The following is a 26,146-nucleotide window of genomic DNA, read 5'->3' on the forward strand; positions in this document are numbered from 1 at the left end:
GCTTAGTTACCATTTGAAGGCTGGGGTTGGTGACATATGCCTGTAATTCCAGTGGCTCAGAAGGCTGAGGCAGGAGGATAGAGAGTTCAAAGCCAGCCTCAGCAATTTAGTGAGACCCTAAGCAACTTAGTGAGAACCTGTCTCTAAATAAAATCTGAAAAAATGGGCTGGGGATGTGGCTCAGTGGTTAAGTACTCCTGGGTTTCAATCCCTGGTACCAAAAAAAAAAAAAAAAAAAAAAAGTTGCCATTTTTATGTCTTTGGTGAGTGCATGTCTGTTCAAATCACTTACCCACTTTTTAAAAAGTGTGTCGTTTTCTTATCATTGAGTTTTGACAGTTCTTTGTATATTGGGGATGCAAGTTCCTTATCAAATATACGCTTTACAAATATTTCTCTCAGACTGTGATTTCTCTTTTCATTCATTCTCTTGTTTCTTCTCCCCCCACCTTTTTTTTTCCTCCAGGGGGGTTCTCCCTGCTGGCTAAGTTGACTAGGTCTTCTTGCTCAGCCCCCTGAGTTGCAGGGATACAGGTGCCCACCACCTTCGGCGGCTTCATTCCTTCCCTTAGCAGTGCCTTCAAGGAACAAGGTCCAATTTATTGATCGATTGTTCTTTTGATGGAATCTACTCTTGGTATCTACTAAGAACTCTTTGCCTAATCCCCAAGTCACAAAGATTTTTTCTTGTTCTACAATATTTTTTTGTTTTGTTTTTGTTTTTGGTACTTGGGATTGAACCTGGGGTGCTCTGCCTCAGAGCTATTCCCCAGCGCGCTCGCTTGCTCGCTCTCTCTCTCTCTCTCTCTCTCTCTCTGTGAGTGTATATATATATATATATATATATATATTTTTAATTTCATTTTTAAAATTTTATTTTTTAAATTTTGGGACATAGCCTTGGTAATTTGCCCAGGCTTGCCTTAAACTCGAGACGTCCTCCTCCTGAGTAGCTTCTAGAAGTTTTCTATAATGTGAGTTGCTACTTCATAAATTTGCTAGACTAAATGTGATAGTTAATGATAACCCCTTAGCACAGACCAGGTAGAAAGTAAACAATAAATTGAGTCTAAGATGGACATTGACCTACTCAACGTTAGAGGTGCCCTCAGCCCCACCACGCATTTCCTCTGCACAGATCTTTCTGGGGTGACCCGACACCAGGGTGGCAAAAGTCTCTGCAGACATTCTTGTCCAAACTGCTCTGGAATCAGAAGGTCGGGAAAGGCAGAGACCGGGTCCGCAGGGCGCCAGACCTGGGAGGCGGCCCTTTCCACTGCACCCAGAACTGTTCCTTCCAGCCTCTGTTTCCATAAAACCCGGAGCTGCAGCCCAAGCTGTGATAGCGTGATGGGGACTAGGGTGTGTTTATTGAGCACCTACTGTGTGCCAGGCCCTTGGAGACAGCAGTGAATAAGACACAAAAACCTGAGCATCGGCAGCACAGAGACCAGCAGAGAAAGCGAAAAATAATTACATAATTAATCACGAATTAAGGAAGGGGGCCGGGTGATGGGGACGAGGACGGAAGTCTGACAAAGAATTTATTGTCCTTTCCCAGTCTCTGCCCCTGGGCCAGGTCGCTCCAGGAGCGGGTGGAGGTGGCGCTGGGACTCGCATGACGTCACCTAGGAGCCAGGTGCAGAGGTGGTCCCGGGAGGCGGGGCTGCCTTGGGGGCTCTGGGGGGAGGTTACTCATTCCCGGCTCACTGACTCACGCGGTGAATGTCCCTGCGGCGCCTACTGTGTGCCACACACTCTGTGACGGGGACGGAGGCGCCCCCTTTCCTCTCTATATTTGGGGCAGACGGTGACAGGAAAAGGGCAAACCTATGCATAATCACGGAGTTGGTTTCAGGCAGAGCCAAGGGCTCTAGGGCGCCCGGGATGGGACGCGTCCATACGGGCTGCACACTCCACTCCTCCCCCTCACTTTGCAAAGAGGTCACCGAGCTAGCGACGAGCAAGTCCTCCGCCCGGGGCCGCAGCACGCGCGCCCCCAGCACGCGCGTCCCCCGCGAGCCGGGCGCGCGCCACCCAGACCCCGCCGGCGCCCGCGAGCTGGGCCCGTCGCGCACGACGCCCCCTGGCGGGAGCCCTGGGCCGCGCCGGCCGCGCGCAGGGGAGGGGGCGGGGGCGCCGCGCACGCGCACGGGCCGGCGGCGCGCGCCGAGCGGGGGGCGCCGCGCGGTGCAGCCACGATGGAAGGGGGTGCGTACGGAGCGGGCAAAGCCGGGGGCGCCTTCGACCCCCACACCCTGGTCCGGCAGCCGCACACCATCCTGCGCGTCGTGTCTTGGGTAAGGACAGGCGGGTGGCAGGGCCAGGCCGGTGGGGTGTGGAGGGCGGCGCGCCGGGACCGACCCCGACCCCACCGGGCCCCGCGGAGACGCGGCCCCGGGCGGGAGCTGCCCTGCTGGCCGCGCTGGCGCCGCCGTCCCCCATTCCCCGGCCCGTGCGTGGGGCGCTGGCTCCCGAGGACCCCGTTTCCCGGGGCCCCCGGCTTGTGCGCCCCGCGCCCCCATCGCGTGACCTCGCACCGCGGCTCTGCAGCTAGCTGCTCCGGTGGCGCGCGACCGTGGGGACCCCGCGCGGGTCAGGTGGCCTCAGGAGGGGAGCGGATCAGGGCGTGGATCACCTCGCCGGGGCGCACGCTGCGCCTGCCCTGGACGCTCTAGTAGAGGACAGGGGACCGGGATTTTGTGGCCCGGCTGGGAAGGTGCGGAGCGAGGGGTCTGGAGCTGAGCCGGATACCTGGCTTCCACCAGGATCGGCATCTCCTTCGCGGCGTGACCTTGGGCAGGGAACCACCCAGGAAATGTTAACTGGAAAGGAGAAATTCAGATCCGAGGTGCGGAGAGCTACCGCTTCTGTCATGCCTCAGTTTCCCTATTTATAGAGCAGGTGGGCGGAGCCTCCTTGAGGCCCCCTTGCCGCTTACATTTTATGAATCCCTAACCCCGCCTAGTGTACACCTGGATGTCTCTGGGGCGCATGTGTCTGGGAGGAAGATCCCCTCCCCACAGTGAAAACAGGGGCCCATTCTGGACCTGCAGCCCAGTGAAGCCCAGGACCCCCAGTGCTGAGTGGGTTCTTAATCAGATCTGGGGATCTGAATCCCCAAACAGTGAGCAGAGTGGGGGTTCAACATCCCAGGGAAAGAAGGCTGGGGGGGGTGCTTGGGGCTCCCTGAGGTTGGTTGGTCATTGTGAAACACACTCAGGGAAGGTCTTGCCTCTGTAGTCTTGGGGCACATTACTGCTGGGCCCAGACAAGACGAGCTTGGATTGGGGATTCTGGGCCTGGAGACTGTCAGGGGACTGTTTGTGACCCTGACCGTTCGGAAGTGCCTTTCTTTCTGGGGTTTTTTGGGGCCATATTAGGATCTGGTAGGTGGGACAGCTTGGGTACTTACTTATCTCTGGCCTCCCAAAGTGGAAGCAACTCTTTATCTAAAAAAGTTAAAGCCCCCTCCTGAGGCCATAGGAAGGGTGGCCCACCAGATGGGGAGCGTTTTAAGGGTAGAGAAGCCCAGTTCTGTTTGTCTTTGTGTCCTGGCACCCCAGGCATAGCCACAAGGGTTTGTGGCATGAATTCATCTGGGGCTCCTAGAGACCCCAGCAGGCCTGCGGCAAGATGCGGGCCCTGGGGACCTGTCTGGTCAAGTTGGCTGGCTGTGTGCACTGCTCCCACTTGCCAGTCCTAGGGCCTCTGGCCTGGGAGGCTTGGCTTGTGGGGGGTGCTGTTTTATCTGCTTGGGTCATTTCGCCTGTGATGGCTTCATTTAGCTTTACTGAGTCTGTGAGGCCCTGAGGGAACCAGGGCCGCATGACTCAGACACAGCCCTTGTGCTGGGGAGCCCACATCCCACTGGGGAGAGGGCCAGGTGCCCCAGGCCGAGGTCACGGGAGGCAGGGGAGTCTCCCTGCCCCGGAACTGGTGGCCTACATGGAGAAGGGGGTGTCAAGTTGGCAGGAGGAGGAGGGTTTGCACTGTGCACATCGGGGTGACAGAAGGACATTCCAAGCAGGAGAAAGGAAAATAGCTGGATGGAGTACCCATCGTGGGCAGGCTCAGCAGCTCCCCAACACCTGAGGAGCTGAGGCAGTCCCAGCCCCAGGTTACTGAGCATGAAAGTGGCAGAGGAAGCCTGGCGTGGTGGCGCGTGCCTGTAATCCAGAGACTCCGGAAACTGAGACAGGAAGATGGCGAGTTCACAGTCAGCCTGGGCAACTTAGCAAGACTGACTCAAAAGCAAGAACTGGTGCTGGGGATATAGCTCTCAGTTGGTAGAGTGCTTGCCTTGCATGCACAAGGCCCTGGGTTCAATCCCCAGCACCACCAAAAAAAAAAAAAAAAAAAAAAAAGAAAGAAAGAAAGAAAGAACTGGGCTGTAGCTCAGGGGTAAAGTGCCCTTGGGTTCAAGCCCCAGTACCAAAAAATAATACTCAATAAAGGAAGAGTGCAGAATCCTGGAAGTTTGGGGTTGGAAAGGACATAAGGGTATCAAGCAATCCCCATCCAATGCCCAGATTTCTCCCTCCACCTCCCAGCAATGCTCACACACCTAGATACAAAGTGCTCCTCACCTTTGTTGGGGCAGAGACATCTGATACAGGCTCATTGACACCTTTTTTGGAGTGGGGGATTGAACCCAGGGACACTTTACCTTTAAACTCCATCTCCAGACCTTTTTATTTTTCATTTTGAGGCAGGATCTCACTGAGTTGCCCAGGCTGGCCTCAAACTTGTGATCCTCCTGCCTCAGTCTCCCGGGTCTCTGGCATTGCAGGTGTGCACCTGTAAATAAGCTTTGCAAGAAATAAATAGTTCTCTTTTCTGGTCATCATAATAATACCTGCTGATTATTGGAAAATATAGAAATCACACACGATGTTTGCACAGGAACATGAACGTGCTTCATACCACTCAACTGTCCATTTAGAAGTGGTGAAGTTGGGGTAGGGGTGCAGGTCAGTGATAGAGCACTTGCCTGGCATGCACAGGGTCCTGGCTGTATCCCCAACGCTACAAAAAAGAAAAAGAAGAAAAGAAACAATGAAGATGGCAAATTTCATGTGACATGTATTTTACCACAATAGAGAAAACTGGGCAAAAACACCCATGTGAAGGGTCTAGGAGGAGCTGCTGTTCGGCAGTCTGTGCTGTGCTGAGACATCTTAGTGCACTCGGGGCTGGGGGCAGATGCAGCTACCTAAGGGCCCTCAGAGCTCCCAGTCCCCCTGCACCCAGAGGGCTTCTCTGCGAAGCTGATGGAGCTTGAACTCTGAGATGCAGGTGATGATGCATCCTGGCTTGCCAGAACTTTCCTGGGTTTGGCACTGGAAGTCCTGTATCCTGGGAGCCCCTCAGTTCCAGAGAACTGAGCTAGTACTCCAGTACTACCCAGGCCCCCACCGCAGCTCTGAAGGTGCCCACCAGTATGTGCACCTAGACTTGTGGTTTTCTAAAATCTTAGAAGAAAGGTGGTTTTCTGTTGTTTTTCTTAAGGAGGGCCCCTAAACCAGGCAAACTGCTGGACCTCCCCAGAGCAGGACCCGCCCTGGACCCTGAGCCACAGGCGCCCTCAGCCTGGTTGTCCCTTGACCAAGGCTCTTCTGTGTCACTGTTCCCCCAGGCTGGGCAAGGCCAGACCTGGGTTTTATCAACCCACCATCATCCCCAGTGGATCCTGACTGGAGAAGCCGGGCTCGCTTTGCAGATGCAGCAGCCTCCGGGGGAGCCCCCTCACCTGTTCCCCACCAGGCTATGTCGGGGCGTCCTGCAGAGAAATTCTGGAGCCTACTTACTGCAGCAGGAAGAGGTCTCGGGGGAAGGCAGAGCCCCCTGGCCAGCTGACTTATTCATTCCACAAATACCAAGTCCCCTGCTCTGTGCCAGCTTATGTCCCACTCAGGGGCACTTGGTCCAGTGAGGAGGACAGAGTTGAGCTGGCAAGCACTGCCCAGGAGGCTCAGATCACTAAGAAAAGGAAGCCCTGAGGGTAGTAGACCCCTCTGCCTAGAGTGTCTTGTCGTGGAGGGCTTTCAGGGGAGGTGACAACTGAGCTGTTAAAATAGTAGGAAGGCCAGATGGCACACAGTGGCACACGCCTGTATCCCAGCAGCTCTGGAGGCTGAGCCAGGAAGGTCACAAATTTGAGGCTGGCCTCAGAAATTTAGCAAGGCCCTAAGCGAGACTCTGTCTCTAAAGGGCTGGAGATATGGCTTGTCACTAAGCCTGGTACCAAACAAAGGTAGGAGGGACGTTCCTGGCAGAGGAGGAATGCCCGGAGGCATGAGGTGAGGCTGGGTTTTAGAAATGATGAGGAGCCACTGGGGCCCCAGGGAGTGTAGGTAACAGTGACAGGGGTCAAGAGGTTGCCTGGTGGCTCTGGCGGGGTCGTGGTTGACACCAGCTGGACTTCATCTGAGGGCATGGGGAGCTGGAGAGAGGGCTCCGGGCGGGGGGGGGGGTGGCTGTCTCAGGGGCACTGGGCCTGGAGAGGCCTCTGGGGGCTGATGTCCTTGCTGGAAAGGTGTGGTCAAGTTTGGTCTGCCCTTTCCCACACCAGGCATGACCCTGTCACCTAGGCAGAGGTGGGTCCATGGCTTGTTTGGCGTTCATGGCCGACTGTCTCGGCTTCCTCCTGGCCTGCCTGCGCCGACTCCTGAGCGGCCCCTCTCCGGCCTCTGTTGGGGTCACCCCCTGCAGGAGACGTGGGCTCTTGGGTTTTTGCCTTGTGTCTTGAGCAGCTGGGGGTTGGGAAGCCTGGGGAGTCTTGGGGTTTAGCTCAAGGACCATCGTGGGGACTGAGGAAGACCCCTGCCTCTCCTGGCCTTGACCAGGGATTGGAGGCCACTTTGGCCCGGGTGTCGGGAGGGTGGTGAGCTCCTGGAGGGCCCTGTTGTCCCCCTGCAGATGGAAGCTGAGACCTTGAGAGGAAGACTGAGTGCTGGGTGGAGGGAGCCGCGGCCCTGCCTGAGGGAGCCCCCAGCCACGCGGAAACCGCACCTGACCAGCCCCACATGACCTGCCTGGGCAAAGCCGCGGGGCAAGTCTTGGCTGGAGAAGAAAGAACAGAGGCTGCGAGGGGGGAGATCCCACAGGAGGCAGATGGCGGGGCTTGGAGGAGCCACACTTGGCATCTAGACCTGAAGAACTGGCTGTCCTGGGGGGGAGGCAGGCGGGGCGTGGGAGTGTCTGTCACAGCCCCGTCCAGCCCTCGATGAGTGAGTGACCTGAGCAAGATGCCAGCGCTCCCTGGCCTCAGTCTCCCCATCTGTCAATCGAAAAGAGGCCAGATGGAGCGGGCGGCGGTTCCAAGCCTTCTGGCCTCGCAGAACCCCACTCCTGCTTCTAGAGGGTTCCAGGCAGGCAATTTAGGATTGGCCTGTCCATCTTTAAATAACAAATCAAGAATGTCCCCCCATGCTCTTGGGTGGCCTGCAGCACAGCTCCCTGGGGGGGTCCTCGTGTGTGGCAGAGCATGTTTCTGGAGTCTGGGAAGGTGGCCGTGTCCCCGTGTTTCTGGGGGAGCTCCCTCTTCCAGAGATGGAGTTTGCCCAGCTCCTCTCGGCTGGGAAGGCAGGCGCCAGGTGAAGGGGACTTCAAGGGACCCGGTAGCTGGTTAGCTAGGATGGCCTCAAGCCATCAAGCCCACGCTGTGCTGGTGGCCAGAACCCCAGTTAGCTGAGGCTCCCCAAGTAACTCGTAGCCCATGGGGTGGGACGCGGCCTGTGTCCTCGAGTCTTCCCAGTAGCTGTGGCCTTGACGTTGACTGCCTTGTAACCTGGCCTGTCCCCCACCCTCTGGTCAGCCAGCTGGGTGGGGCCTAGAGGTGAGGGTCTCCTCTTGGCTTCTGAGGCCACCAGGGGCCATTCTTCTGAAGCATCAGGTAGGAAGCCCCTTCCCTCCAAATAGACAGCCCAGGACATGTCCCCTGATGCTACTCCTGCCCTCAGTCCTGGTTCTTGTCATGCCCACTCCATGGTCCTTCCCACACCCAGACGCTCTCCTCCCACAGTCTTCCTGTCACCTGCCTCAGCCACTGTCACAGCCAAACCTGGGCTGTTCACGGCCTCCTCCCGGTACCCAGCCCTCCCCTCCCCCTCCAGCTCCCCATGCTCACCCTGATTCCAGGGCTCCTTGGGCCTGGACCACTGCTGACCACCTGCTGACCACCCTCAGCCCTGGTCCACCTGGGGCCTCGGCTGGTCACGGAGCCCCAGCTCTGGCCCTTCTGACGGGGCACTCCCGGCACAGCTCAGCTGGCCTGCCGCCCTCCCCCTCCTCCTAGGTCATTGCTCCTGTTCTTGGACCAGCCACTCGTCCTCAAGGCCGCGGATCCAGAGCTGCTCCCCCTCCCTCCCCGCTCACCCTCTGCTCTTGGCTCTTCCTCAACTTACGATGGGCGAAGCCCCCTCTTAGGAAGACCCCCCTCGTGTCTCTGGCCCCGCCCAGGGGCTGTGTGTCCACGGCCTCCTGCTTTCCGTCACACACCCCCAGCAGGCTCTCCCGGCTGTCCCATCTTGTCAGGGTCATCTGTGACCTTCACCTTGCCAAATCCGGTGGCTGATTGTCATTAGCGGATCTCTGAGCAGCATCAGGTGGCAGTGAGGGCTTTCTCCTGTCCTCCCATCGGATCCCAGCCGTGCAGGACAGGACCCTGTGGGCTTGTTTGACGTTGGCCTAGAGTAGGCCCTGGGTGCCCCACGCTGGCCAGGGAGGGCTCACTTCTAGTGGAGGGAACCAGGAACCCAGGTAAAATATGGGGGCGAGCATGTATCTGAGTGAGGTGACACTAGCTCAGGCCCAGGGACAGGGAGGTGACACTGGAGTTGGGAAACTGGAGCCTGTCAGGCAGAAAAGGGGGTGGTGCGTGGGCAGAGGTGGGGCGGTGCGTGGGCAGAGGTGAGGCGGTGCGTGGGCAGAGGTGAGGCGTGGCAGGGGCTGCAGGTCACTGTCCCAGGCTAGGGACCCTGGCTGCCCTGCCTCCCTCCCTCCACCACTGTCCCCATCCAGGTCTCCTGCCCCACTTCAATTCACTTTCCCTGGCTGGTGGGGTGAAGCCTCCTGGATCCCCCACCTGCGCCCACTCCCCGTGGGCCCTGTGCCCAGGGTGATGGCTGCGGGAACCCTCAGAGCAGGGGCTCCCCTCCTGGCGCCGGTCTCTCCAGGAGGGGAGGCAGGCCCGGGTCTGGGTCTCCCTCTGAGCTGGCCTTGTTGGGTGGGGGCCGGCCGGCAGGCGGACCCGGACGAGGAGAGCAGATAGACTTGGTGAGGGAGCCACGGGCCTTGCTGCCCACCTCGTGAGCCCCTGGGGCCAGGGGCCGGGAGTGCTAGTTGACAGCCCTTCCCCGGGCCGTGACCCCCGCCTCCCTGCTTCCCAAGGGCCTGGGCTGGCGGAGGTTCTGGCTGGAGGTTCAGTTTGGGGCAGGAGTGCAGGTAATTCTGCCACCGAGGGGCCCTGGGCCAGTCAGGTGAGCCCTCCCTGGGCTCAGTCCCTTTCTGATGAGACCTCAGGGCCCCTGTGGTTCCACAGCCCCCGGAGGGTGAAGAAGGGTCAGTCTGCACCACATCTCAGCATCTGGAGCTGGGCCCTGCTGGTCAGCTAGATGCCTATGTGAAGATTACCACCTAATCCCCTGCAGGTCCCTCCCAGGCTGCAGGGCAGGGCAGGGAGGAGGGAGCCAGGTGTCATGCGTAGCCATTTGTCCCTGTGCTGGCCTTTCTACCACAGACCTGGGGTCAGCCCTGCCTGTGGAGTTGTGAAAGGGGCCCTCCCAGCACCCGGCCTTTCCCAGGCCCAGGAGGGGGATCAGGCCTGGGGCAGGTGCCTCCGGCAGGCAGGGCCCAGCTCCCAGGAGGTGAGGCCTGGGCCAGGCGCAGGCCCAAGCCGGGGCACTAGCGGGGAGCCCTTTCTCCTGGCTCCCTGGTGGCTGCCTGGGCCTCTGTCAACCGGCTTTCACTCCCCTTGCCCTTGAGGGTCTTCCCTCAGTCTGGGAAGGGACTTACACCCAGCAACAGGGAGGAGCCGCGTTGTCAAGGAGAGCACTGGGGGACTAGGGGACACTGTTGATCTGGAGTCTGCGGAGGGCTTTTCGGAGGACTTCTCAGAGGAGGGACCTCAGGAGGGAAGTTAGGTATCCCAGGGAGCAGCCAAGACAAAGGTCCTGAGGCCGCAGTAGGGGAGGGGATGGAAGAAGACCTTCATGGGATCTGGGGTTCATAGGGGAGGGGGTTGTAATTCAGGGAAGGATGAGCCTCAGGGGAAGGGCTTCCACAGGGTAGTGACATAATTTGGCTGCTGTGAGGGGCAAGACTGCTGTCCTTGCTGGAGCAGGGTGGCCAGGAGTGGCTGGGAGGGTTGAGGAGGCTGAAGGAAGGATGGAGGTCAAGGGCAGAGCCAGGACTGGGCCTGGGCTGCAGCAGTTGGGGAGCCAGCGTGTGGATGAGGGGGCAGCTTGAGGTCCTGGGGAGGCCAGGAGTGGCCAGAGGCAAGATCGGTGGCTCAAGCCGGGCCTCTGAGCTGTCTAGAGAGTAGACTCCATCCTTAGCTGGGTGGGGTGGCAAGATTGGAGGGCGGCAGGATGAGCCCCGCTGTTGCCAGGGCCTCCTTGGAGGAGGCAAGGAAGCCCAGGGGGAGGCTGAGACGGTATCAGGCATCTGGATGTGGGCAGTAGCCAAGGCCACAGATGGAGGGCTATTGGGCAGGCCGCCCGGCTGCCTGCAGTGAAGGGCAGGGACCATGGGCTCCTTCCTCCCAGCTGCCTGGCTTGGGGACAGATATCTCTGTGCAGAACCGGAGATGGTGCTGGAGGATGGGGTACCACGGCCTCCAGGTGTCGTTTTCTGCAGCTTATCTGGGACAACCCCTGCACTTGTCCATGGGTGTGGCAGTGACCTCTGCACCCTCGGCCACTGCTCGCGGCTCCCCAGCAGCCTGGGTCATCAAGTGGGCAGCGAGCCCCTGGCACGCCTGAAGCCTCCATCTGAAGTGGAGACATCCTCTGGTCCCTCAAGACGGGAGGCCAGGGCCTCCTTTTGCCCTATAGGGCGGGGCCTAGGGATGGACCAGGGCCGCTCCTTGGTTTCCTGCTGATCTTGGAGTGGGGTCTGAGTCTGCTCCTTCATGGGGAGGGAGCTGATCACAGAGGTCACAGCTGTCATCTGGAATGGGCTTAATGGACAGACCCCATTGGACACTGTGCTTCTACTTCCTGCTGCAGCGCCTGCCAGGGGCCTCTCTGACCTCAGGGTCCCCCTCTATGCAGTGGCCTGAGGCTACGCCATGCAGATGTGTTTACCTTTATTTTTCTTTCTGAGGGTCTTGGCAAGGGTTAGAGGGATTTCTTCCCCTCGTGCCCAGCCCACGCGGGCCCAGGTCTCACGGGGAAAACAGATGGGTAAATAAGTCCCAACCAGGAGTGCTGACCTGGGGGAGAGTGACTGGGAAGGTGGGTGTCCCAGAAGGTGGCCAGGATGTCACCACAACCCAGCAAGGTCTCCAAGGCTCCTATCTGACAAACAGAAAGGTGGGACACACCCTGGGCAGGGGACAGCAGGCGCACAGCTTCTTGACAGCCTGTGTCTGCGCCATCCCCTCCCTATGGAGTGGTGGAACAGGCCAGGGGCAGGGACAGAGGCCCGCAGGCCACAGAGACCTAGTCCATCCCTGGGTCTCTGATTCTCTGTGTTTTTTAATTCATAAGCCCCAAATCCTGGAATTTGGGTCTGGGGTTGTGGCTCAGCGGTGGAGCGCCCACCTAGTGCAAGCGAGGCCCTGGGTTCGATCCTCAGCACCGCGTAAAAATAAAGAAATAAAATAAAGGTATTGTGTCCATCTACAACTAAATAATTTTTTAAAAAAGATAATAATAATAAAAAAAAGAAAAGATCCTGAGATTCCAGGAACCCAAGCTTCCTGCAGATTTGTTTTTCTGAGTCTGACGCGGACCAGCACCGAGCGCCATCTGGAGCTGTTTCTAAAAAGACTCCGGATGGGATTCAAAAGAGGGTGGGAGCCGCGGGAGAGTCCTGGCTGATGGCTTGGTGCTTGTTCTTTGTGTTTTTCTTTAGCTCAAGGGAAAGAGGCAATTTTTCCTGGGCCTATGGGTGCCCAGCGGCCTCCCTGGGTCCTGCCTGGCTGTCACCCGAGGTCTCAGGCCCCTGGTTCTGTCTCCATAGGCCCCTCTCCTCCCCCCGCAGGTCTGCTGTTGTGTGAACTTCCCCCAGGTCTTGGCCACTGGTGTCACATCCCGTTCTCCGGTGGCTCCTGGGGTGCCCTGGGCGTGCCTCGCTGTCCCTGCAGAAACAGCCTTAACGAGTCACTCATGGCGGCTGCCTGGCCCGTAGAACCTTGGCTTCAGAGGGACTCTGGTTCAGGTGCCGACTCGCCTGACCCAGAGCGAATGTCCCAGGGACACCCAGTGGCCCGAGCGAGTCCCCCTTCCTCCTGCCTCCTACTGTGGGGGACCCAGCGGTGGAAACCCGAGGCCTGGCCTGTTCTTGGGGGGCTGCTCCTGGAGACGTTCCCTCCCATCCTGAACCTGGTCTTCATGTTGGACCCCTGGCCTTCAGGGACGTGGCATCTTGGGGTGTGCGCCATCTGTTCCCAAGCCCGCCTTCTTCGCACCCCCCTCGTCCCCTGGCAGGGTCTGTTGGCAGGTTCCGGGGGCTGCCCCTCCTACCTGTTCTGCGCAGCCCCTCCCCCGCCAGCTTCCCCCCCACACCACCCCCTTAGGTTCTTTTCAAACCTAAGTCAGATCTGGTCTCTCAACAGCTCTTAAGTCTGCAGTGGCTCCTGGAGTCGCCTGAGAGAGGTTAAGTCGCTGCCTGGGGCCACCCGCTGGGCAAGCGGCTGGACTCCTGCCCCACTGGTAGCTCCCCACAGCAGGGTCTCAGCAGGCCAGCCTTGGTGGCCCTCCCAGCACAGGGCCACTGCAGCCTGCTGGGGCGGGAGGCGTGTCCTGAGCTGGGCTGCCCTGTCCCTCCCAGGAGTCCCCTCTTGGGGACTCTCATGCAGCTCTTTCCTTCTGGCCTCTCTTTCCTTCTGGACTGCCTGCTTTATTCCCCCAAGAGGACCCAGTCTTACCGCTCCTCCTCTGCTGTCCCAAGGCCCGGTGCCGCCTTCTGCTTTCCCTCCCAGGCTCTCCTCTTGGCCTTTGGGAGCCTGAGTTTTCCTGCTGTGGGAGGGGTCCTCTCAGGCAGCAGTGTCTTTTTTCCAGCCGCAGGGAATGTGGGTCTGTTAGGAAGTATTGCCCCAAAGGGGTCCTTCTTTCCTGGGCCTTTGGAGAAGGAAGTGAGCCCTTACTGACTGCCTACGGGATGCTGCCTGGCTCTTGGTATTTGTGTGTCTAAGTCTCCCCAGAGGAGAGGTTCATTTAAACTGTTTGTGTGCTGGGGACGGAACCAAGGGCTGCACATGCCGGGCAAGTGCTCTACCACTGAGCTACACTCCAGCCAAGAAATTGATTTATTTTTTTTTTAGAAGAAAATCACATTTATTAAATTTCTAACCTATGATAGGCAATATACTGTGTTTCATATTTTATTCCCTTTTTTATACTTTTATTTATAGATGACAGAAGAATGCATTGCCATTCTTATTACACAGATAGAGCAGAATTTTTCACATCTTTGGTTATATACAAAGTACATTCACACCAAAATTGTGTCTTCATACATGTACTTTGGATAATAATGATCACCACATTCCACCATCCATTAACCCCATGCCACCTCCCTTTCCCTCCAACCCCTCTGCCCTATTTAGAGTTCATCTATTCCTCCCATGCTCCCTCTCCCTATCCAACTATGAATCAGCCTTCTTTTATCAAAGAAAACATTTGGCATTTGTTTTTTTGGGATTGGCTAACTTCACTTAGTATTATCTTCTCTAAATCCATCTACTTATCTGCAAATGCCATGATTTTATTCTCTTTTATTGCTGAGTAATATTCCATTGTTTTTTTTATCCATTCATCCATTGAAGGGCATCTAGATTGGCTCCACAGTTTAGCTATTGTGAATTGTGCTGCTATAAACATTGATGTGGCTGTGTCCCTGCGACATGCTGTTTTTAAGTCCTTTGGGTATAGTCAGAGGAGAGAGATAGCTGGGTCAAATGGTGGTTCCATTCCCAATTTTCCAAGAAATCTCATACTGCTTTCCATATTAAGAAGTTAATTTTTATAAAGGACCAATCTGAGGCTCAAATTACTTGCCCAGGACCACACAGTGTGAGCAGCAGGCCTCATTTTTGGGTCTGACAGGTCTGTGTGAAAAATCTTCTCTAACCAAGAATTTTTATTTTTATTTTTTTAACGTTGATGGACCTTTATTTTATTAATTTATTTATATGAGGTGCTGAGAATCAAACCCAGTGCCTCACACGTGCTAGGCAAGTGCTCTACCTCTGAGCCAAGACCTCAGCCCCCCCAAGAGTCTTGTCTTTTCTGATGGTTTGTTGACATCTGGCGACATGCAGGACGAGACCTCAGACTCCTGCCCTGGCAGTTTTTGGTTGCAAACTGGAGCTTGTCGCAGTGCCAGGGTTCAAAGTCACAATTCATAGGAGCCCACCTTTCCCTGCAGTGTGGGGCGTCTGCTTTGCCTGAGGGGTGGCCAGGAGCTCCTTTGACAGTTGTTTTGAAGCCTGGCTTCTTGTCACTCTATTTCTGCTTCTGAGCCGCAGACTTGGACTCGGGTCCAGCTGCCTGATCCAGTCGCACTGATGCCGCTCCAAGCCTTTCTCCCTGCTGGTCCCTCTGATGCCACGCCTTTTTCAGATGTCCTGAGGCTGAGCACCTGCTTGGCCAGGTGAAAGGAGCTCTGGCGGGAATCCGGAGACCTGGGCCCTCTCCCGCTTGTGCTGCCGATGCCAGGACATCTGCCCTTTGGGGCTTCACCTGTTGCCCTGTTAGTTTGGGACCTGATGGAGAGGAGGCGGAGCCGCGGTGGGCGGAGCCGCGGTGGGCGGAGCTACGGTGGGCGGAGCCACGAGCCAGGACGCCCTGCCTCCGCCAGAGGCCACGTGTGGCCTCCCAACCAGGCCTGGCAGATGGGTGCTGTGGCCAATCCAGGACACGCCTCGGGTCCTTTTTTTTTTTTTATTGCAGCCAACTTCGCGCAGCTTGCCTGACTCGGTGGTGGGGGCGCACTCTCCCTGCTGCCCGCCGATGCTCACCACCTCTTCCTGGTTCTCCCTGGTTTCCACACCTTTCATCACCCCATAAAAATACTCCGTGCCCATTAAATCACCCCACGCCATCCAGCAATCCAGCCGCCTCCACCTGCTCTCTCTCTCCACTTGCCTTTCATGAGCAGAGCGCATAAGAGAAATCATACGATGTGGCCTGACTTTTTTGTGTGTGTGCTGGGGTGAACTCAGGGCCGTGGGCACCGGACCCTCCACCACTGGCCAGTGCCCTGCCCCCACGTCCTGCTTTCCATTGCTTATTTTTCCTTCACTTGTTCTCCAGGCTTGTCCCCTATCGTGCCTATCAGTGCTCTGTCCCTCCGTATGGCTGAACGACGACCCTAGTGCGGCCGAGCCATTGCTTGTTTCTCTCGGTCCCTCCACCAGTGCGCATTCGGGTGGGGATCATGTCCTGGTCCAGGGTCTTCACTTTTGATCATGCCCTCCTTTCAGGAAAAAATGGAAAGTAAAGACAAGTGGACCTGGACCATAGCAATCCCTGCCAGGTCTGCCACCAGGGGCCACACTTGGGGCCAAATCTTCTGGAGTGTATGTGCCTCAGCTCTGGGTCCCCTCGTGGTTTCCAGGGAGGCAGGCAGCCCAGGGAGAAAGCATGGACTTTGGTGTCGGGTCCCCTGGGCTTAGAGCCCAGCTGTGCCACATCCGAGGCTGTGTCTCTGGGCACGTTCACTAATACCCATGCCTTCATCACCACATTGGTAGAATGCTGGTGGTACTGATGTATTCAACAGCTACTGCTGTGTAATGAACTGCCCCCAAACTCAGGTCTTAAGGCAACAAACACGGCTGCCTCACAGTTTCTGTGGGGCAGGGCTCTGCCTTGCTGGGTGCTGCTGCCTCCAGGGCTGTCACAGGGCCATACCCACAGCACCCGCCAGGGGCCCTGGTCTCATCTGACGGCCCCCCAGGGGCAGATCCAGTCTCAACTTCACTAACGCTGTGTTGGAGGAATCCAGCCTGTGGGGGGACTCAGTTCCCGGGGGCTCTTGGCTGTTTCTTTCTGGAGCTCAGAATACCATGCTGGCTTCCACCATTGGTGCAGGGACAAGCTGGGGGTGGGCAGGGCTTCTTGTGACCTGTACCCAGGAGAGAGACCTTATCACCTTTGCCATATTTTTTATCTGTTAGAAGTAAATTGCTAGGTCCAGCACTCTCAAGGGACCTTAGGGACACAAGGTCATGCACTGCTGGATGCAGGGTCATTGGGGCCACCTCAGCTGCTGCCTACCCAGCTGAAACATGCCTGTCTGGGGGCCGTTGAGGATCTACATGAGGTGGCACATGTGGTGCTGCAGTTGGCCCTGGCAACAGGGCAGGGACTGAACACAGCCTGAGACCCCAGAGGGAAGGGTGGGGTGGGGCTGGGCATGTTCACACTAGGAGGGCCAAAGGCTTCCCATTCTGGGGCTAGTCCAGCCTTGATGCTGTGTAACAAACTGCCCCCTTAAGACTCAGGTCTTAAGGCAACAAACACGTTTGTTGTTGTCCTGGGCCCTGACTAGGGGACCTTGGTGTCAGGGCCCAGGACAACTTCTCTGGCTAGGGGTTAGCGCTTGCAGCTCAGGAAGGAAGCAGTTGACCCTACTTGCGCTGTGTGACCCCAGGCAAGCTGCCCTCGTGGTGGGCATCTCTGGGCCTCTCTCTGAAATGCCCACTCACCGCCTGCCCCATGGCTCAGAGAGGTCAGAGGGGTGGGGGCAGGTTCCGGGGCTGGGGCTGGGGCAGCGCCCCCCCAGGCTCACCCCGCACCCCTGCAGGTGTTCTCCATTGTGGTGTTCGGCTCCATCGTGAACGAGGGCTACCTCAACAGCCCCTCGGAGGGCGAGGAGTTCTGCATCTACAACCGAAACGCCAACGCCTGCAGCTACGGCGTGGCCGTGGGCGTGCTGGCCTTCCTCACCTGCCTGCTCTACCTGGCCCTGGACGTCTACTTCCCCCAGATCAGCAGCGTCAAGGACCGCAAGAAGGCTGTCCTGTCCGACATCGGCGTCTCGGGTGAGCCCTGCTGGGGGATGTGGCCGCCGCCCCCTCCCCATTTTCCAAGGAGGAAACCTAGGTGAAGGCGGGTGAGGGGACAGACTCAGGGTCACATGGCTGGCAAGGCCTGAGACCCCAGAGCAGCCCTGCTGCGCCCCCTCCTGGCGGAGCCCATGAAAATTAAGCCAGGGCCATGGGACCCTGGCACACAGTGGGTCCCTGGAGCCCGACCCCCTTCCTCTGGTATTAGCATGACATGACCTGCCACCCTTTGCCCTTCAGAAGTGACCTTCAGCCCAGGCCCCCTGACCCTGTCCTGTGAGTTCCAGAATCTGCTCAGTGGAGGGAACTCCCCCTGTTTCCAGGCCTGGGGCTCCCTAGGCCTTCTAGAAGGAACTACAAGCAAATCAATGCTTCTCAAGCTCCCGCAGAGCCCCAGGGGTCCCCAGGGGAGGTGGCTGGGCCCGGCCACCCCACCCTTGCTCAAGTACACATTCTCCCGAGTGGCTCTGGGCTCCGGCAGACCTGGGACCCCCAGATCTGTTACCACAGACCCCTCTGAGCCCCACCCCGGGTCTCAGAGGGCCCCATTCTGAACTAGGGGCTTTGTGAGGCTCCACCCCCGGAGCTGCCCCCACACCAGCCTCTTCCCCCAAATCCCCACTAGTTTTCTGGAAGCCTGAGCAGGGGCGCCACAGCCTTCCTCCCTGGACAGTGGCTGGCCTCAGGTGGACCTAGTCAGGGACGCGGCTATAAATTGGTGTCTGGCGGTTAGAGAAACACTGGCCCGAGCTGACTGCTCTCTCTCCCTCTCTCCCTCTCTCCCCCTCCCCCCTCTCTCCCCCTCCCCCTCTCTCCCCCTCCCCCCTGCTGTGGCCCTCCCTCTCTGCCCCACCCTGCCCTGTCCACTTGATCCTGGCTTGACCTCCTGTGGCCTCCCCCTCTGCATCTGACTGAATCCTCCCGCTCCTCCTCCTCCCTTCCCCCTGCACCTTCTCCTGCTCCCCTCCCCCTGGCCTTGCCCTCTGCTCGTGAACTTGCCCTTTCCTCGGTTTCCCTGTTTGCTTTCCACACACCCTGTCCCTCACGCTCTGCACCCTCACTGTTCTGCCTGGCCCCCGGGACCCCAGCCTTCTGGGCCTTCCTCTGGTTTGTGGGCTTCTGCTACCTGGCCAACCAGTGGCAGGTCTCCAAGCCCAAGGACAACCCACTGAACGAGGGTACGGACGCCGCCCGGGCCGCCATCGCCTTCTCCTTCTTCTCCATCTTCACCTGGGTGAGTACAGCACCCACCGGCCCAGCCCCCAGGGGGCAGCCTTCCCGCAGGACCTCTGGCTGCCTCTGGAGCTCCCCCTGCAGGCCCAGCCTCACAGCCCTGGGCACCGCCAAGGCCTTCACTTTGGTGCAGAGCAGCCTGGATAGTTTATGACCCCAAGATCATAAACTCTTGGGCTCTCTGGATGGTATTTATCATCCCATTTTACAGATGGGAAGGTGGAGCCCTAGACAGGGAGGTGGGGCCTCAAGGTTCCCAGGCTCAGGAGACCAGGTTCACACGGTGGGGCTGCCTCTGATTCCCCAGCTTCTGTCTTCCCATCTGGAGAATGAGGGGATTGGAGATGGCCGGTGGGGTGGGGGGATCACAAACCCTGGTGTCCAGGCAGGGCCGAGAGCAGGTGAGTGGCCAGGTGGCGTGTGCACTCTGTCTAAGGGGCCCCTCTGCAAAGCGCCTGTGGCCATGCAGAAATTTTTCCAGAGAAACAAGAAATCTGAATTTTCACATGAAATCCGATCTTCACGTGTTGGTAATTCATTCACATTTTTAAAAATATATATCCTGTGAGTCAAAGAGAGCAGGCCCCTGAGAACCAGGCTGGAGACCGGGTCTTTGTGGGCACCCTGCATGGCCTCCGGCAAGTCTAGGAACTCTCTCTCTCTTCTCCCCGAGCTCCGTCCTGCAGAGATCCAGGGTCACCCCAGCTCCAGGCCCCCCTCAAGGGCTCTCCCTTCCCCACTGCGCAGCCCCTGCCCAGCCTCCTGCCAGGAGACCTTCGAGGCTGTGTGCACCCAGCCCTCCCTGCTCCTCCACCCTCTTGCGGTGACTTCTGCCTCTTCTCGAGGGTCCCTGGACTGGAACTTTCTTTGGGGACACCCAACCCACAGCACAATATCTGGAGCTGGAGTTTGGAGAGGAAACCGGTAGCCCCGTCCCCGTGGGCCAGCCAGGGCCACTCTAGGCTTTGATGTCTTCAAGTCTGGGTGGGAGACGGGATCTCAGTCCAGACGGGCACCCAGAACTGGGCCCCGCCGCCTGCAGGCAGAGCTTGGAGGCAGCTAGCCCAGAGGGGGGCCCACAGAGGAGCGGAGGTGAGGGGACACCAGCATTTCCGGGCTATCTGAAGCACCTGGCCGAAGTGCCAAGGCCTCCCTCCCTGCTAGCACCGCTGCTCTCCGGCTCCGCTCCAGCGGCCTCACCCCTGCTCTCTCCTGGCAGAGCCTGACTGCAGCCCTGGCCGTGCGCAGATTCAAGGACCTTACCTTCCAGGAGGAATACAGCACACTGTTCCCCGCCTCGGCACAGCCATAGCCCCAACCTGCAGAGCAGGGAGCCCCGTGCCCACCTAGTGCCAAAGATGCCTGGGACCCCAGGACAGGGCACGGCTGGAAGAGTCAGACCCTCCCTGGCTGATTCCTTCACTCCTTGCCCCTTTGTCCGTTCTTTGTCTGTTCATTCATTAAGTAAACGTTTATTGAGCAGCTATCTTGTGCCTAGTGCTGAGTTAGACAGGGATCCTGCTCCCCAGGAACCCCCAGGCTGGGAGGGGAAGACAGACATCAGAACCTCCCCAATGGGCTACAGGCTGTTAGAAGGCTGGAGGTTACTCCATCCACGGGCTTGCCAAGGGTGTCCATGGTCCAAGGTGCTGAGCTGCAGGCACCATATGATCTCTGTGTCCACAGTTGTAGCATGAAGGATGGTCTTACTGTCTCCCTGGAGGCTGGCTGCCGAGAGGGGCCTGGCCTGGACTGTCAGAGGCCTTTTGATTTGGTACTGCTCTAGTGTGCTGTGTGACCTGGAGCAATCCCTGTACCTCTCTGAGCCTCAGTCCCTATTCCTGGACTGACAGGTAATAATGGACCAGCCTTTCAAGGTGGTTGGTCATGCAGATGAAATAAAGGCCACACAGGGTTTGGCACAGGAATGCTCAATAAATGTCAGCTTCTGTATTCATCATTCATTCACTCATTCACTCACTCACTCACTCACTCACTCACTCATCCTCCTGAAAGTCAGGGGCGATTCCATCCGTGCTTTGGGAGGGAGCCTCTTGTGAATCCTCATTCTGCTGAAGGCTTGGCCTCCCTGGGGCCCTCAGCTGCCTGGACAGGAGCCTGCCTCTTGCTCCCCTCTAGGGCAGCAGAAGGCAGTGGTGCACCCAGGCCTCAGGGCAGGGCCTCGGCTTGGTGAGCTGAGCCCAGGTGGCTCCTGGCCGGGGGCGCTGCAGGTGGACGTGGCTGCTGCCCCGTGGGCGTGCTGCAGGGATGTGCCTGTTCTGAGGAAGAGGGCCAGGTGTCCACGGACCCCAGCCACCTACTGCGGCCTGGATAGTGGGAGCCCAGGCCTGGCCTCTGCTCCCGACTTGTGGCCCATTGAAGTGGTGACCAGATGGGGCCTTGAGCCCACAGGGTGGGGGGCTGACCACAGCCACAGTCCTCGCTGCCTAGGGCCAGAGCCTCTCTGGGAAAGGGTTCACCGAGGTCATCTGGGCCAGCCCTCTGCCTCTCTGAAGGAGACCAGACTCCACAGTGGGAGTGGAAGTGCCGGACGGGCCAGGACCGTAGGCCTTGTCCCTTTAGGAGTCCCATTGCATGTCCCCTGTGAGCTCTTAGGGCTGCTGACAGCTCAAGGCCCAGTCTCCGAGCCCCAGCAGCCAGGACCCCAGGCCAGCACCGAGGGCAACCCCAGAGGCCACCTGACACCTCAGCCCAGCTTCTGCGGGTCTGCTCCGCCCTCCTCGGACCGTGGTGCTTTGTGGCGACACCTGCTTCCCAGCAAGGGCTGCCAAGGCCGCTGCGGTTGGCACCTAGTTACCGCGCCCCCGGCGCCTCCTGGGCAGAGTGCCCCCGCTGCCACCCCCTGGCCCTGTGGGGAAGGAGTTGGGGACCTCCGTCTCCCAGCCCTGCAGCCGGGGTGCTCAGCACATCGCCTCCCCCAGGCAGGGTCCCCAGGCTGAAGATCCCCAGAGCAGGCGTCACCAGACCTCTGAGCTGGATTCTGATGGCGAGTTTGATTTACCCGTAGCTCAGAGTGGCCAGCGTCGTTGTCCTGAAGACAGTGTAATTGCTTTTAATGAGAAAGTCTGTCCCTACGCATGTGTGCACAGCCGAGTCTCCTCGCCTGGGCTCTGGGAGAACCGGGCGTAGGGTCAGATGAGGTTAGCAAAGTTTGGGTGCCACCATTCCCCCGTGGGGATCTGGCAAGTCCTGTGGTCCTGAAACTAGTTTCTCTCCATTTAGTTCCGTTTCCCAAACTTCTCTGACCATGTGTTTCAGCAAGAATTAGAGTGAGCAGCAAGTGATGGAAATCTCAAATAACCGCGACTTCAAAGAAGTCGGTGTAAGGAGTGGCGCAGGACTAGCGGAGTGGCTCTGAGGTCTTCAGTGACCCAGCCATCTTCCCTCTCTGCAGTGTGGCTTATGAACTTTGTGGTCCATTTTGGCAACTACAGCTCCAGCAATCACATCTGTGTTCCAGGTATCAGAGCAGAGAGTGGGACAGAGAACATGGGGGGCACCACAGTGGCTAAAACTCAGTCACATGTCTATGCCTAGCTGCAAGACAGAGGATGGCTTTTAGGAGGTGCCAAGATTTCTCTGACCTATTAAGAAACTTTTTGCCGCATTCCACATAGCAGCCCTGAGGTCACAGTTCGAGGAGGAGGCTGTAGGCTTTGGGGCCATCTTAACCCTCCACAGTGGAGGTCAAGACTTCTTGGTGGCCTAGAGTGACCTCTGGGCCTCAGGCAGGGTGGCCGCCAGGACGGCCCTCCTGCCCCCAGTTGGACTTACTTTCACTTCAGTGCTTTGAGGGCCTGAGACCCTCTACTGCCTGTGTCCTGTGAACTAACCTCCACTAACCCCGGCTCTTGTCTGTCTCTCCCCTAACCACCCCTCCCACCTGTTCTTGCCCCTGCTGGCCCCCACCCCCAGGCGGGCCAGGCTGTGCTGGCCTTCCAGCGGTACCAGATTGGCGCCGACTCGGCCCTCTTCTCCCAGGACTACATGGACCCCAGCCAGGACTCCAGCATGCCTTACGCCCCCTACGTGGAGCCCAGCACCGGGCCGGACCCCGCCGGCATGGGTGGCACCTACCAGCAGCCGGCCAACGCCTTTGACACTGAGCCCCAGGGCTACCAGTCGCAGGGCTACTGAGCCGCAGTGACCGCCTGCCCCACCCTCGCGTGCCCTGCCCCCCCTGCCCTGCTCTCTGCCCCACGCCCTCCCCTCCCAGGCTGCCCTGCCCAGCACCCTGCAGCCTCAAGGTATTCCACTGAGGTCCCGGGAGCTCTGGAGGGGTGGGAGCAGCCAGGTGTTGGGTTCTCTCTGCCTGAGTGTGCAAGTGTGTCCAGGGCATGTGCCCAGCAGGGACTGGGGGACAGGGGTGAGGTGTATTCATTCACTGCGTCCTCAAGTGCTTGTTGAGCGCCTGCTGTGTGCCAGGCCTGTGCTCAGCACACGTGGGGAACGAGGCAGAGATGGTCCCTGCCAAGGGCTGGCTGAGATGTGGAGGGAGCAGGGCTGGGGTGATGCCCGGAGGTCTGGTGGCACGGGGCTCAGGCTGTCACCCCCCAGAACCTGTCAACACACCCGACCTGCTAGGATTGGCAGGTTGAGGAAGCTGAGGCCTGGGAAGGTCAAGGTCGCTTGCCCAGGTGGCTCAGGAGGCTGGCAGTGAAGGCAGGGCTGGGCAGGCAGCCCCGAGGCCCCTGCCCGCCCCCCCATCACGAGCCTGGCTCCGTGGTGTCCTCATCCTGGGGCCATGGGCACCTCAGCCCCGAAACACCACGATCCTGCTGCAAGCCACGGGCCTGCTCCTGTGGGTGCCCACCCTTGGCCTTGGCCTTCTCCAGGGATGCTCACCCTGCTCGCCCATGACCCTGTGCTTCCTGCTCTGTGTCCTGCAGGGAGCTCTAGCAACTCCCTCTGTGGTCTCCCAAACGACTGGCTCCCCAGGTCCCTGCCCAGGGCTGGTGGGTAAGAAGGCCAGGTGGGGGGCAGGGCTGGCCCAAGGTCCCAATGAGCCGGTGGAGCTGAGCTGGGTTTGCTGCCTGGGTTTCTTGACCCCGGTCACCCAGCAGGTGCCTGATACCCTGCCTGATCTGGGACACTCATTCTCCTCTCGCTGGGGTCAGCCAGAGATTCTGGCTGGAGCAACCCCGGACATGGGGCATCTTTCCCTGGCCTTCCAGAGGCCTGCTGTGGGAGCCAGTGCAAAGCCCCCAAGGGGACCCAGGGAGGGCGGCTGGTGCAGAGTGGCTCAGGCGTGACTGGGCTGCAGCGGGTAGGGCATCGGCAACCCCTAATACACAGGCATGGGTGGGGCCTGTGGGCATAGCGAGCCCTTCTGAGCTGGGCAGGGAAGGCTCTGGCATAAGGTTCCTCCACCCTGAGCTGCAAGTGACAGGGAGGCTGCGTGTCTGTGCCGTCCGTCCTCCTGCTCCTCTCTGCCCGGTGCACACGAGCCAGTACCTCAGGCAGCAGGGCAGAGGGGATTGTGGGTTGGCCTCAGGGATGGGGCGAGATAGCCCTTGCCCCTTGTCCCCTTCGCCCCTTGCTTTGCTCACTCTCAGCAGCCAGTTGTCAGGTTCCTGTGCTGGGGACACAGAGGGTGTGCATGGTCCCTGCTCCCTGCCCTCAGAGCTTATGGTCCATTGGGAAGACGAGCACCAGCCAGAAAAGGTACACAGAGCCATTGAGGGTGGGAGGCGTGGGGCAAACCCTGTGAGCCCGAGGCTCCCCTGAGCAAGGGTCCTGAGGTGGGCCAGGAGCGGGGAAGGAGCAGCACTGTGCCCCTGAACAGAAGGGGCGCTGAAGCTCCATGAGCCCAGGTGAGCTAGCAGTGGGCGTGGATCAGAACTGGGTCTGTCCAGGCCCCCAGAGGGCAGTGGGGTGGCAGAGGGCCTGAGACAGCTGGACAGCAGCTGGGTTCCATGAGAAAATGAGACGGAGGGTGACAGATGTTCAAGGGTGGGATTTGGACGGGACACGCCCCTGAGTGCTGCTGGAGGCCTCATCCCCCTTCTGCTGTCTGCGCACAGCCCCTTGGGGCCCTGAGCCCGAGGCCCCTGGCATCTCGAATCCCCTCGGCCTCCTTCAATGCCCTCTGCTTTCCTTTTTTTCCAAATTTTCCTCGGAGAAGTGCCCCACACCCCGCCCTCAGCCCAACCCTGCAGGGTTTGGACTCCCCTTTCCCATCAAGCACAAGAGGCCCCGGAAATGGGTTCCACAGTGTGGAGCTGCAAGGACCCTTAGAAAGGCTCCAGTCTGGACAGGAAGGCAGTAATCTGTCCAAGGTCAAGCACAGAACAAGAGGTGGGGAGCCCTCTCTTCTGCCTCCTGAGTTGACATGATCCTGTGCAATCGGCAGTCAGGCCTGGGTGGCTCCTCATCCACCTGGAGGTGTGATAATGGAGGGGCTAATTCCCAGAGGCCTGCATTGGCTTCCCCTCTCCCTCCTTCCCTGGTGAATCTCGATCTCAAAGACTCTTGAGGGCCCCAGGCTCTTCCTATGTACCAAGAGCTCCCACTTGTTACCCCTGGGGGCTGCTAGCCTTGGCCCAAGGCTCCTTTGATTCTCTAAGGAGCGTGAAGGGGGATCCCCCCCCAGAGTTTATGGAGGATGGATTGGTCCAGCCACCTCCCAGCGCTGCCCCTGACCTGACACTCCCAGCCCCTGGTGCCCAGAGCCCTTGTCTGGGTGCCCTTCCCGCAGCGGTACTGCCTGTGTATAGTATAAATATATATATTTTCTATATATAAGATGTATAATATAAGGCTCCACAAATATATCTATGTGTGTGTGTGCGTGCACGCGCACGTGTGGTGAAGGGTGGTCCCCATCCTGGGCCCCCATCTACACCCCCCACCACCTGGTCAAGTCTCTCAAGAGTGAATCCAGTGGCCCTGTGGCACCCTCCTTTATGACATCTGTCCATTTGTGGTGAACCAAGTGAAGGTGGTGACTTCTGGTGACATAGTAATAAAGTGAAGACTCAGAACCCACCAGCGGATCACAAGTTGTCAGTGTTTCTTTGTGGCTTGGGGTTGCCATCGCCTCTGTCTCCCCTGACCTGGGCCATATCTTATTTGTTTGTTTTGCAGGACTAGGGACTGGACCCAGGGTGCTCTAACACTGAGCTATATCCCCTGCCCATTTTCCTCTTTATTTTGAGACAGGTGCTTGCTAAGTTGCCCAGGCTGACCTCAAACTTGCAATCCTCTTCCCTCAGCTTCTCAAGTAACTGGGGTTACAGGTGTGCATCACAGTGCCTGCCACGTCTTACTTATTTATTATTGTTCGGTTAATTTTTAATTACACAGGAAGCTATTAATTACATGAAGCTCCAAATATATTCTCCTTTTTAAAAAGTAAAATTGTAAAATCACTGCAACTGAAGCCAGTCTCCCCCTGATGTGCACAAATGCACACCCCCGCCCCCCACTTCCCTGTCCTGGTCTCTCCTCCAACCCCACAGGTAACCAGGATGAGGAGCCTGGCCTCATTCCAGACCATTTCCATCTCTTCAGTATGCATGGTCTGGGACTCTGTTTTTAAAGTTAGTGGCCCTGAATTGGCCACTGAGTTAGCCTAGAAAGTACCAGACACGGTGCCGGGCCTCGGAGTTCCACAGCAGATGAGTCCCCACCCTTGCAGGGATGGTCATC

General features: G+C 58.4%; 1 protein-coding gene across 3 annotated transcripts; it reads left to right on the forward strand.

Annotated features, from left to right (window-relative positions):
- The first annotated feature begins 2,138 nt into the window (after positions 1-2,138).
- Syngr1 (synaptogyrin 1) lies at positions 2,139-25,575 on the forward strand. Of its 3 annotated transcripts, none has more exons than XM_076855187.1 (4): positions 2,139-2,300; positions 16,981-17,218; positions 18,331-18,476; positions 22,412-25,575. In XM_076855187.1, exons 1-4 carry the CDS (start codon positions 2,202-2,204, stop codon positions 22,631-22,633), a joined length of 705 nt encoding a protein of 234 aa, XP_076711302.1. In that variant the 5' UTR covers positions 2,139-2,201; the 3' UTR covers positions 22,634-25,575. The 3 variants fall into 3 exon arrangements, with proteins under 3 accessions (XP_076711302.1, XP_076711303.1, XP_076711304.1); XM_076855188.1 differs by having other exon boundaries at positions 22,478-25,574; XM_076855189.1 differs by lacking the exon at positions 22,412-25,575 and adding an exon at positions 19,695-19,961.
- The last annotated feature ends 571 nt before the right edge of the window (positions 25,576-26,146 follow it).

This window comes from Callospermophilus lateralis, chromosome 4 (genome assembly GCF_048772815.1).
Source record: "Callospermophilus lateralis isolate mCalLat2 chromosome 4, mCalLat2.hap1, whole genome shotgun sequence".
Lineage (NCBI taxonomy): Eukaryota > Metazoa > Chordata > Mammalia > Rodentia > Sciuridae > Callospermophilus > Callospermophilus lateralis.